Raw genomic sequence first — 12,480 nt, 5'->3', positions numbered from 1 at the left:
TGTACAGTATACATGATGTTACACTGATTGTATATCTGTTCTTGAGGTAATCGTTTTTCTCCCAAAATCACAAAGGCTAATTTGACCTTTGGGATACACAAATAAGTCAGTGTGTAAAAAAATGTAGATATATAATAATTTTTCTTCTTTTTTTAAATATAAATGTCAACTTCCTTGCAATTTGTTACAGGGTAAAAGAGCTCCTCCTGAGCCTCTTCACTGTACATTTATAAGTCAATGAGGAGGATGTTTTGAATGAACTATTTATTTCTAATCAAATGAGGAATCACTTTTGGATGTCAGGGTAACTACACAACCCAAACTTCTACCAAAGTGATCTCGCCCTTTACACACTTTACACAACTTTTAACAAGGGTTAAAGGGATATTTCACTTTCAAAAAACTTTTGGTCATTTTATCGTCTAATCAGGCTTTTGGGAACACCCAGGACAGTTTTTGAATTTCTTCATTGAGGACCTGACTTAGATTTCAGGTGAATTGTCTGCTGTCACTTTATGATTAAATTAGCTGTTTAAACATGTTGATAAGTATCAAAGTGTAATATCAGGATGATAGCACTCTCTCTCACACACACACACACACACACACACACACACACACACACACACACACACACACACACACACACACACACACACACACACATACACTCTAACACCCTCTCACACACACACACACACACACACACACACACACACACACACACACACACACACACACACACACACACACGCACACACACACAGTTGGGCCTTTTCCACCGGCACTTTCTTAGAACCTTGGTTCGTTCTTGCGAACCATCCGTGAACCAACTTTTACGGTTCGGAACCAACTCGGTTCTCGGTGGAAAAGCTCACCTCTGGTTCATCCCATAGGTGGGAGAAAGAACCCAAACTGTTTTTTTGCCGGTGGAAAAGGTCCCATTGTGTCTATAACATGTTGTACATGAACTATTATTATAGTATACCGTCTTTTTTAATACAAATGTCGACTTTCTTGCAATTCTTATGGGATGAAAGAGCTCCTCCTGAGCCTCTAAATGAGGAAGATATTTTGAATGATCTATTTATAATCAATTGAGCAACTTCCTTTTGCTCACGTTTGGTGTTACATCATGTCTACACAACCCAAACCTCTACCAAAGTGATCTATAGCCCTTTACATACTTTAACTCTATTCTATAGGCCAGGGGTCGGCAACCTTTTTGACACGAAGTGCGTTTTCATTTCCTTGATAGTCAGTGGTTCCATGTCAACATTAAGTTTAATTATGACATCATATCATAGGCTACAAACATTTTAGGCTACACTTTCTTCTTTAGAAATATTTGAAAGAGTAAAGAAATATGAAACATTATACAACAGGTAGTTCCTACGAAGCAATCTGAAATAGCTATCTATTCTAGCCTTGATGATAATGAGCATATGGAACGGGTCTCATCAAACAAAGAAATCAGCTCAAATGCAGGTCGCAAAGTAGCCGCTCGCTATTATTGTTTCCGCAGGCGATGCCTTGTAAGCGGCTACGCTAGCAGTGTTCATGTGAAGTTCAGGCACATAGTAAAACCTGGCATTAAAACACTTTACATTGAATATCTTAATTCCGATAATCATGATAATGCACATCCTCATTTAATATTGCTTAATGTAACACTTACCCTGTAGTTGATTGATCAGGATCCATGTTTATGTGTTCTTCTTTGTAACTCACTCTGGATGACTGAATCTGATAAACAACAACAAAACAACAATATTTTAAATAGTTGTAATTGTAACAATAGACTGTAGATCACATGTGGCCAACATACGGTCAGAGGGCCGGATTCGTTCCTCTCTCAATCTGGCCATCAAATAAAAAATAAAAAATAAAAAAAAAGGAAATCGACAGTTTGAACATAATTCAGCACTATTTGTTTCACATTTCATTTCAATAGTCAATGTGTGGTCCTTCACTCACTTTATCAAAGTCACTATTTTCCCCTGGAAAACACAATGCTGCTATTATACCCTGCTGTGGATTCTATCATTTATAAAAATAAGTATATATTAATAATCAATAATTTAATGAAATACAAAACTACATTCAATACTTATTTTGAGCAAATCATTATATGCAATTATTGTTTCATCATTTCATTTTTTATAGGCTAGTGAAAATAATATAATTCTAAATGCTGCTTGATTACTCATTTCATTGACAAAGTAATAGATAGAACAATGGCTAATAAAATAATGTATATAGTGTAAATAGTAATTTCCATTACCTGTCCATGGCGTCAATAATGAAGGTTTGATTCTCTGTACTTTAACAAACACTGTTACCCTGATGATGTGTGGAAGAAATGATCTGAGAGAGAGAGAGAGAGAGAGAGAGAGAGAGAGAGAGAGAGAGAGAGAGAGAGAGAGTGAGAGAGAGAGAGAGAGAGAGAGAGAGAGAGAGAGAGAGAGAAGGGGGGGGGCAGTGTAATGTAAGTACAGTTATGTTTATAGCTTTATGGTGGTGTGATTTATTGTGTGATAACTGCTGCAGATTGTTCAGTACAATGTCCAAGTTCTCTATCTCTCTCTCTCTCTCTCTCTCTCTCTCACTCACTCACTCACACACACACACACACACACACACACACACACACACACACTCACACTCACACACACACAGGGGCGCTGGAAGTGGGGTGCTGAGGGAGCTGCAGCTCCCCTGGTGGTGGGGAGAAAAAAAGAAAAAAAAAACGTTTTTTCTTTTTTTTTTCTTTTTTTTTTTTAAATAAGCCTATATACTGTATACACACACACACACAGAGCTATATTAAAACAATAACGTATTTGACTTTGGGGAATAAAATATGTTGAATAAAGGTATTTGATTATCACATGGTGACATAATCACATGGTCACCTTGCCTCTTCCGGTCAGAAGGGAAGTCAAATTTAAATCCCGCTTTGATGGCACACCAAAGTCTATTTATTTGAGAACTAGAAACTGTCTATAGGCTCATTGTTGCAAACTAACACTGTTGTATATGGGGAATAAAAAACAGTAGAAAACTGTTAAAAAAAGAATACCCGATTTTGTAGTGTGTGTGTGAGTGACTGTGTGTGTGCAACTGTGCATGCGTGCTGTGTATTGCACTGTGTGCTAAAATAACTAGTAACTATATAGCTCCTTGTTACACCGTTGTGCGGGGAATAAGCACCCGAAACCGTAATAAAAATAACCCAAAACCGGATAAAAAACGTGAATTTTCGGCGTGCGGCCAAAGGCAGCACGCATGCACTCCTCCAGGCTCAGCTCCCCTTGGGATTTGGGAGTTCCAGCGCCCCTGCACACACACACACACACACACACACACACACACACACACACACACACACACACACACACACACACACACACACACACACACACATACTTTAGCTACATCACTGATGATACGTCCCAGTTGCATCCTTGTGATGTTTTTTTTTCATTATTAGTTCTATTTATAGTGGCTCATAGGAATAGACTATGTGACAACGAGGAATAGTTTGGTGACCACCGGAGACTCGGTTGACGGCCGGAATTTAGACGGCACCCGGGAGCAGGTTGGGTTAGCGCCCCAGCCTGTGTCTTCCGTGAGGAAGAAGCCCAACAAATCCACGGTGAGGCCTTTAGGAGGGCCATTCAACTGCAGCAGCTGAATGGAATGTTTGGATTGGGGTCTGGTGCAACGCACAGGTTCTGAACCTGGTGAGAGCAGGACAGGACCTGGTGAGACGTAGGAGGAGCCCGGCCAGGAGTCAACCCATAGAGCCTAGTTCTTCCACGCGCCAGAATAGTACCCCCAATCCCGGCAGAGTAGTTCCGGTGCAGCACATTAAGTGACCCTGTCTTTCCCTAATAGGACTGATCGTGGATAGCTACTGGGACGTAAATCGGGACTTGATCAACCCCGGCTGGGTCACCTGGGCGAGGGTGTATGATGTTGCGAGACCCGAAACACCCGTCGACCCCAGGCTACATCACTGATGATACGTCCCAGTTGCATCCTTGTGATGTTTTTTTTCATTAGTTATTTTTCTTTTTTTATATATATAATCTTTATCCCACTATGTTGTAACCCATTTGTTCACCCAGTGCCAATTGCCTAAGATAGGCTACGTAATCCTAGGCTCTGCTCTCCCTCTGCCGCACCTGGGGAGCCAACGGACTGACCTCATGCTTCCTTCTATGCATGAGGAGTCTAAGTTGCTTCTTTTCACCTGACAGTGGGGATTTCCCCGGTATGGACGTAGTGCGTGCGGAAGGAACACGTTATTCCAACCAGTTCCTTTCCCCTCCATCAGGCGCCCTGGCTGGCCAGGGGGAGGCAGTATAGAGACCAGGATTACTGTATGTTTTTGTGAGGGTATCTACCCTATAGGAGACACAGGGAAAACATACTTTAGATATTGAAAAATAGCAGATATACAAGCTCACAGCGAAGCACTCGCTGCAAGCTTGTATATCTGCTATTTTTGAGAAGTCATCAACTCATGAACTGCAACTCAAATGTTGCTTCTGAGGGGTCCCTGGAGGAACTAAATGTTTTGAGATGGGGGGTCCGTGGCCAAATACATATCATTTTCTGAGTCCTTCACATGAAAAGGTTTGAGCACCACAGACATAGAAGCATAGGGTTTTCAAACTATTTTTTCAAAAATAGCAGATCTACAAGCTCAGCGCTGTGAGCTTGTATGTCTGCTATGATTCAATAGTTAAAGCACAAAAGAATGTGTAATAATGCGTTCCCAGTCTAAATGGGTTAAACCCCTCCCCCTATGAAGAACATTCATGGGGGGCTTGCAGTGAATCCTTGTGCCGAGAATTTGGAGCAACACCCCTGTGAGGAAGTATTCTTCATCTACAGCTGACAACATGGTTTCTAAATGTCCATTTGGGCTGCTTATGCGACAATTTGTATTGACAGGCTGATCAAGCTCAGTGTATCAATGGAGTAATGCTGCCCTCTAGTGGTGATTTAGGAAAGAGCTTCCAGCAGTACTTGATAAAATCTCACTGTGTTTATGTACAGTTTTTGTATATTATATTATTAATCCCTTGAACCCCAGCATCTGTTCTGGGGGAAACATTAGCCAAAATAAAACTCTTGCTTTTGTGAGCTTGTAGATCAGCTATATTTGGTGTAGTTGTCTGCCAAAGAAAACAGTTGCAAAATCCCAATTATTACAGAATGCTGCAACACGTGTCCTCTCACCAGGATGAACACGCTAATTGATAGTCCATAATCATGATGAATCACAGATTAATCACATATTTCTAATCTTAAACAGATCTTTTTCTTCTTCTTCTTTCCCCCAAGTTTTTGAAGCGGTGAAAACCGCTTCCTATGAGTGGCTTTTGATTTTTAGTCCAGAATGAACAGGCTTTTTCAAAAACAGAATGTCCGTTTAATTACCATGTATGGTGATCTCAGTCCAGAATGAACAGGGTTTTTCAAAAACACAATGTATGTCACCTCATGCCCATATATGGTCACTCCAGGCCAGAATGAACAGGTTTTTCCTGTCCCGTACGTGCAAAATATCAGTCCAGAATGAATAGGCTTTTTCAAAAAGCAAAATGTGTGTCCCATGTCCATATATGGTAATTTCAGTTCAGAATGAATAGGCTTTATCTGTCCTGTATGTCCAGAATATGTGTGCGGTGTCCCTCCCGGTCAGATGAATGGATACTTTGAGGATTGGTCAAGCTTCACATGATGATTTGGCCTTCAGGTTTTAAATATAGTAGGCAGAGTTGAGAAATGTAGTAGGCCACAAAGATAACAGGGCGAGATAACAGACCTGGGAAACTGAAATAATTATAGAGGGATGCAGTTGACAAACAACTAAGAGATCAGCAAGCAGGATCTTTTATAATATTCTTTTAAAACCTATTATGCCGGCTGTCATACCAGCTCTCCAGACAATTCTATACTAAGATTCACCGCTTCACTTCGAACCGAGGTTTGATTTTTAATACTCTCATCAACATGGGAGTAGACAAATGCTTGCTTTATGCAAATGCATGTTTATTAGAAACAAATAAATAAGCTGAAATCATAAACTCAAACCCAACAAATAATTATATTGATTGACTAAAGTAACATCACATATAAGTAACTATGAGTACTGTAGTGTCCACCGTTATGCTTATAAATTCTCTCTCTCTCTCCCTCTCCCTCTCCCTCTCTCTCTCTCTCGTGGGGTAACAACAGTAAAGGTACTGTGTAACATCTACAATGACCATGGAAATCCTCAACCCATAACAGAAAAACCTAAGCAGCATGCTCACACACATAGAGCTGTGTCCTAAACAACGAAATGGCTAAAATAAACATGCGATTAATTGTGACAAAAATAATGAATCGCTATTACAGTAAGTTGCAATTAATCGAGTAATATATATGTTACAGTCATTTTGGGTAACTCAGTGAGACTGTGGTAAGAGCGCTCGTTTTGTAGTTCACCACACACCAATCACCACCAGATGGCGACAACAGCCAGTCAGCCATTCACTAGTGCAGGCGCTGACGTCACTCGTTTGCGACTCTCTTTCGTTTATTTACTAGCCCAGCTCGGCTGTGTTTAGCCATTAGCTTACTATGCCTTACTCTAACCCTAACCCTAACCCTAACCTCAGTAAAACTATGCCTAACCCTAACCCTAACCCTAACCTCTGTGGGGTGCGCGCTATCATTCCTGCCGACGCGACGTTGTTGTGGGTCAAAGCGACCGCTTGTTCCGCCCCGCGACGCACGACAAGCGCTCCGTTTCTCTATCTCACCGTTTCTCTATCTAACCGTGACATATATATATATATAATATATGTGTATGGTTACAGTGTTAAAAAGAATTAGGGAAATTAAGGATAGGAAAGGCCTCTGTTGACAGGAGCAGTATGAATATCCATAATCTTTGTATTTTTCTATCCACCTCCCTACCAACATACAGGTGTTTCATTTGATCCTCCCAGTGAGCTATTTTAAGGTAGAACGTTTGTTTCCCTTGGTGTGAATAAATTGGTGTCTTTTTAAATTACAACAATTGAAACTCTTGTCACAATGTGTACACTGGAAAGGTTTTTTTTCCTCCAGTGTGGGAATGTGGATATGCTGATGTTCCTTCAGACTATGTGAGTTTTTTTTTTTTTTTTTTTTTTTTTTTTTTTAAGTGTGGACACGCAGGTGTCTGTTCAGGTTAGAGGAGCGACTGAAACTCTTGTCACAATGTCTACAGTGAACACGATTTTCTCCAGTGTGGACACCCTGGTGATTCTCCAGGCTAGATGACGTTCTGAAAATCTTGTCACAATGTCTACAGTGAAAACGCTTTTCTCCAGTGTGGACACCCTGGTGATTCTCCAGGCTAGATGACGTTCTGAAAATCTTGTCACAGTGTGTACAGTGAAAAGGTTTTTCTCTAGTGTGAACACGCTGGTGGTTCTTCAGGTTAGATGAGTCACTGAAACTCTTGTCACAATGTTTACAGTGAAAAGGTTTTTCTCCAGTGTGGAGACGCTGGTGTCTCTTTAGGTTAGAGGAGTCACTGAAACTCTTGTCACAATGATTACAGTGAAAACGTTTTTCTCCAGTGTGGACAAGCTGGTGCTTCGTCAGTTTAGATGACACACTAAAACTCTTGTCACAGTGTGTACAGTGAAAAGGTTTTTCTCCAGTGTGAACACGCTGGTGCTCTCTCAGGTTAGATGACTGCCTGAAACTCTTGTCACAATGTTTACAGTGAAAAGGTTTTTCTCCAGTGTGGACACGCTGGTGCTCTCTCAGGTTAGATGACTGCCTGAAACTCTTGTCACAATGTTTACAGTGAAAAGGTTTTTCCCCAGTGTGGACATGCTGGTGCCTCTTCAGGTGAAATGATTGCCTAAAACTCTTGTCACAAAGTTTACAGTGAAAAGGTTTTTCTCCAGTGTGGACATGCTGGTGCCTCTTCACGCAGCGTGACATTCTGAAACTCTTGTTGCAATGTTCACAGTGGTAAGGTTTTTCTTCAGTGTCTCCTGAGAGAGAGAGAGAGAGAGAGAGAGAGAGAGAGAGAGAGAGAGAGAGAGAGAGAGAGAGAGAGAGAGGCAGTTTAAAACGGGTGAGTAATCTTTCATCAACCTCTTATTCCAAATCCCAGTTTCTTTCCCCCTGTCCTGTCCCCGTGTTTAACACTGACTGACCTCCACTGGTCTCCTCCCAATCATCACTGTCTTCAGTGACTTCAGAGTCAGATTCAAGCTCAACTTCAGTACAGTGTGAAGAGATGTCTTCTTCATCATCGTCTTCACTTTTCACTGCTGTTAATATCGACGTTGACCCATCAGGCTCCGCTGGTCTTTGAAGTAGCTCATCTTGTTCCTCCTTAATGTGTGGAGGCTCTGGTTCCTCCTGTTCCTCCTTAATGTGTGGAGGCTCTGGTTCCTCCTGGAGCAGACTGGAGCTCCTCTCCTGTTCAGGAGAATCCTCCTCTTTACACACAGCCATGAGCAGTAAGTCTAGGAGCAGAAAAAAAACAACATGATAGCCAACACTGGATTCCTTAAGTGTAAATAAACATTAACATCCCCCTCCTCCATGTGTACAACATGAGAAATGTGGTATCATCTGCTTACCTCATTCACTGCAGAGAATATTTATTCAAACCACAAACTAGGCTTGTCACCAGAACCGATACTTCGGTACCAACTCGATGCCAAATGTGACGGTACGGTACGGTACTGACTTTTCTACAAGTACGGTAGTACCGAAGTACCGTTGGTACCGAGACGCCAGATCTGGCCGCTTCTTTTGTGTTATTTTTGGGCTGTAAATGAGCGGTTATCTGGCAACCCTCACAGCAGGCAGTCGGAGACACACGCACAACCCTCACAGCAGGGTCTGATGCTGTGATAACGTTACGTGGACTACCACGCTTCAAGGAGAAAAACAACAACATGCAACATGGCGGGCATTGGCGGCGGCACACGCATCTGCATCGCGTCGTCTCCAACAAGCAGCGACAGCTGCCCTCCCCTCCATAGTTGAGAAGAAAAACTAACCAAAAGTCGCGTATAGTACTTCGCATTCGAGGATGAGCAGGGATTAATAGTTGATCGTCAAAAACCTGTACGCCGGGCCCGCCGCCCGTAACCGTTTCCAGACGAAAGGGGGGGGGGGGGGGGGGGGGACATCTAAAAGACCGACATCCAGAATTCAAGGTGAGTGCATTTGAATTCACATGTTATCATTGTTGCCCATATCTAATAACGTTACTATGGTGAGCCCACACAGTAAATGAGCTGCCTGGCAAAGTAACGTTAACGTTGTGTCCAGCCTCGTCACGGAGAGCAGCCCCCGTCTGTCCCGCATAAAGTTACATAAAGTTACAAGGCAGCTCATTTACTGAATCGCCCAACGTAACGTTAAACAACGCTGGAATAATACATACGTTATTCTTTGTTTGAGAAGGCTGGCATTGATGTTTGGCCAATGTTCTTCTAGACTTTTTTACGCTAGGATTATGTGTGTGTGTGTGTGTTTGTGCGTGCGGTTGTAATAATAGGCTGTGTGTGTGTGTGTGTGCGTGCGGTTGTAATGGGCTATGATTTGTAATAAATATCACTAAAAAGGGTTTCACCACGTGACTGCTTGCATTGTGTGTGTGTGTGTGTGTGTGTGTGTGTGTGTGTGTGTGTGTTTGTGTTATTACAGCCTATGCCGTTTTCATATTGTTGCTGTAGTCAGTCACTTAGCTACACCTACTAACTGAAATCTCAATGTTCTTTTCACAGTATCAGCCAGAGGAGACTTTGACAGGGAGGACAGGCCAGAGCAAAGCCAGCAGCAGCAACACACACACAGCCAACACTTTTATTTTTTTAATGATACATTTTTTTAAGGCTACATGCACATTATTTTATTTTAATCATTTAAAGCTACATGCAACTTCTGTTTAAGCATACAGTATTGTTGTTTGTTGTTCACTTCTAATAAAGGAGTGTATGTTGAACTACATGGGGTTTATTTTTTATTTTTATCGTGGTATCGAAATGGTATCGAGAATCGTGGAATTTCAATGGTATTGGCATCGACTACTAAATTTCTGGTATCGTGACATCCCTACCACAAACCACTGCCAGCAATTGTTTTGTTTTTCCTTTACCTTTTCAAGTAGTAACAGAATATGTATGTCCTGTAAGATGCGATGCTGGGGTTCAAGTGGTTAAACTTACTGAAGTGTGGGTGATCTTCAGGTTCCTCCTGTTTAATAGAAATGGTCCTGGCTGAGTCTGAAGAGTTCATCTTCACCTGCAGTCTGGACTCCACACACTGTTCTGAAATGAAGCAATTCAACATTAATAACTTCAGACCTATTGTCAACATATGAACATAATGGTCCAATAGTTCATCCCCAAAATGACTTTTTTTGAGCGGTGGTCACACCGTCTCCATAGCGTGGCCGTGTGTGTAGGTATGTATGTTTGTTTGTATGTGGGTGGGTCTGTATGTAGCCTCAAGCCTGTGGTGTAGTACCTTTTATGACCACACATGTTAAGGGAGGGGCGCTGTTCTCAGGCCAGGCCAGGCCAGGCACACACACACACACGCACACAGGGGGAGGGGGGAGAGGGGGGGGGGGGGGGTTGGTGGGTAAACCACCGCTCAGTTCACACGGGTGTGATTTTTAATCTATTACTCACCCCATGAAGACTTGAATTCATGGATATTTTTTATGCTTTTGTCGCATTCCTAAGACAATAATTTGAGGCGAATCTTTGTGTCTTCATAAGGAACGTGTCTCCATATGGAACCACTGCTGGTTATCACATTATTGGTTTAGGAATGCGACAAAAACTAAAAAATATCCATAATGCAACATAACGCTTAGTTGGCACTGCTTGAATCAACGCCACATTATAGGATGATTTTGATACTAAATACATATAATGTTGTCACAGCAAAGATTGAATTTAAATCATGAAATTATGAAACAATATTAAAAGATAATACTCAACAAGTTAAGAGCTTTCAGATCGACTGATTTCAGCACATGTTCCTCCTGCATAGTGATGCTGGGGTTCAAGTGGTTAAACTTACTGAAGTGTGGCTGATCTTCAGGTTCCTCCTGTTTAATAGAAATGTCCCTGGCTGAGTCTGGAGAGTTCATCTTCACCTGCAGTCTGGACTCCACACACTGGTCTGAAATGAAGCAATTCAACAAGGACTTTAATAACCTCACACATAGTGGTGTCAAGAATATGCAAATGATGGAAGTGAATAAGGTGAAAGTAGACAATCTTTCTTATATGCCTACCTCACCTCACCAACAACTATACCCCCCAGTGGACCACCCTTTACTATAGGCCCTACAGACTTTGATGCCCCCAAACTGTGGAATAAACTCCCTGTTGCACTTAGAACTAAAGACTCACTCCCTAGCTTCCGCCGTGGACTGAAGACTCACCTCTTCAGACTCCACCTAAACCCATAGCACTACTGTAACACTCCACTTCCCTCAATGATCATACATTAAGCTAGATAGCATTTTTAGGTTTTAGATTTTTTTTTACTGATTAGTGTGTGGTCTACCTATGTTATTGTTTTTCTAGATTGATATTCCTATGCATTGTTATATTGTTGTTAATGTACTGACATATTAGGCCTAACAAAAGAATATTCTGGGTTCGGGTAGGCGACCGACCCTATTAAATACGTGCGACCCAGATGATTTTATTGGCATTTGGAGTGAAAATAAAAAAATAAATAAAATTAAGTCAAAATCCGACCGAGTCGATGAAAAACGTCTTACAAAAAATATATTTGGTGCGACCACATTCGCGAAGTTTAATCAAAGTTTTCTTTCGTCTAAAATATCATGTGCGCAAATGTTTTGTTTTACTATTCATGCGTCATTGCCTTCATCGCGAGGAGACGAGACGGCGGCGCACATCGCACAACATAAACAGCAGCACATGCATGTCCTCCTCCAGCCATCGTCTGCCCGTGCAAACCACCTCCTAAAATAATTCGATTGACTACTAAAACGTTTGCAGACATAATTAAGGAGGTGAAACAGTGCCGATGTCAGTTTTCATCTGCAGCGTAACGATTGGAAGTTATTGCTCTACTTAGCTTGGGTATCTGCTATAGATGCGGTGGACGGCCCCCCTGGGGCCGAGCTGTGGCCCTAACATGCGGCTACATGCGTGCATCTCCGCTGTCTGCTGCACAATTCTGTGCCTATCCAGGGGAGTGCACAGAATTTTGGAGAGGCATGGGCTGACATTTCTAAAAGGGCCTTTTCAGACGGATAAAAATTAAGGGCTCAAGCCCCTTTTGCTGTATGTGCGTTAGAAAACATTTGTATTCTTGTTTCTCCCAGTTTTATTGTTTTTAATGTGTAAATATGAACCATTTAATGATTTAGAAATTGGTAACTCAGGAAAACATAATATATTA

General features: G+C 41.8%; 2 protein-coding genes across 4 annotated transcripts in view; both read right to left on the bottom strand.

The window, feature by feature from the left end:
* LOC308301172 (protein NLRC3-like) overlaps positions 1-2,346 on the bottom strand; it is a 34,057-nt gene extending 31,711 nt beyond the window's left edge. Inside the window, exons 1-2 of one of the 3 annotated variants that reach the window (XM_080745065.1) lie at positions 2,285-2,346; positions 1,679-1,746 (exon numbers count right to left, since the gene is read on the bottom strand). In XM_080745065.1, the coding sequence (XP_080601191.1) occupies positions 1,679-1,704 (26 nt within the window). In that variant the 5' untranslated portion in view covers positions 1,705-1,746; positions 2,285-2,346. The remainder of the gene's footprint in view (positions 1-1,678; positions 1,747-2,284) is intronic. The other 2 variants (XM_080745067.1, XM_080745066.1) reach the window with 2 other exon arrangements.
* A 2,820-nt stretch (positions 2,347-5,166) lies between these two features.
* Positions 5,167-11,226, bottom strand: LOC308296466 (uncharacterized protein; the record flags this gene model as incomplete). Its single annotated transcript, XM_080739754.1, has 5 exons — positions 11,119-11,226; positions 10,254-10,355; positions 8,223-8,537; positions 7,779-8,057; positions 5,167-5,189 (listed from the first exon to the last, which is right to left on the bottom strand). The coding sequence occupies exons 1-5, from the start codon at positions 11,186-11,188 to the stop codon at positions 5,167-5,169; spliced, it is 789 nt and encodes a 262-aa protein (XP_080595880.1). The 5' UTR covers positions 11,189-11,226.
* Between the last annotated feature and the right edge of the window lie 1,254 nt (positions 11,227-12,480).

Source organism: Nannobrachium achirus, assembly GCF_963921795.1.
Source record: "Nannobrachium achirus genome assembly, chromosome: 2".
NCBI classification, from domain to species: domain Eukaryota; kingdom Metazoa; phylum Chordata; class Actinopteri; order Myctophiformes; family Myctophidae; genus Nannobrachium; species Nannobrachium achirus.
This window is presented reverse-complemented; position numbering and strand designations above follow the sequence as displayed.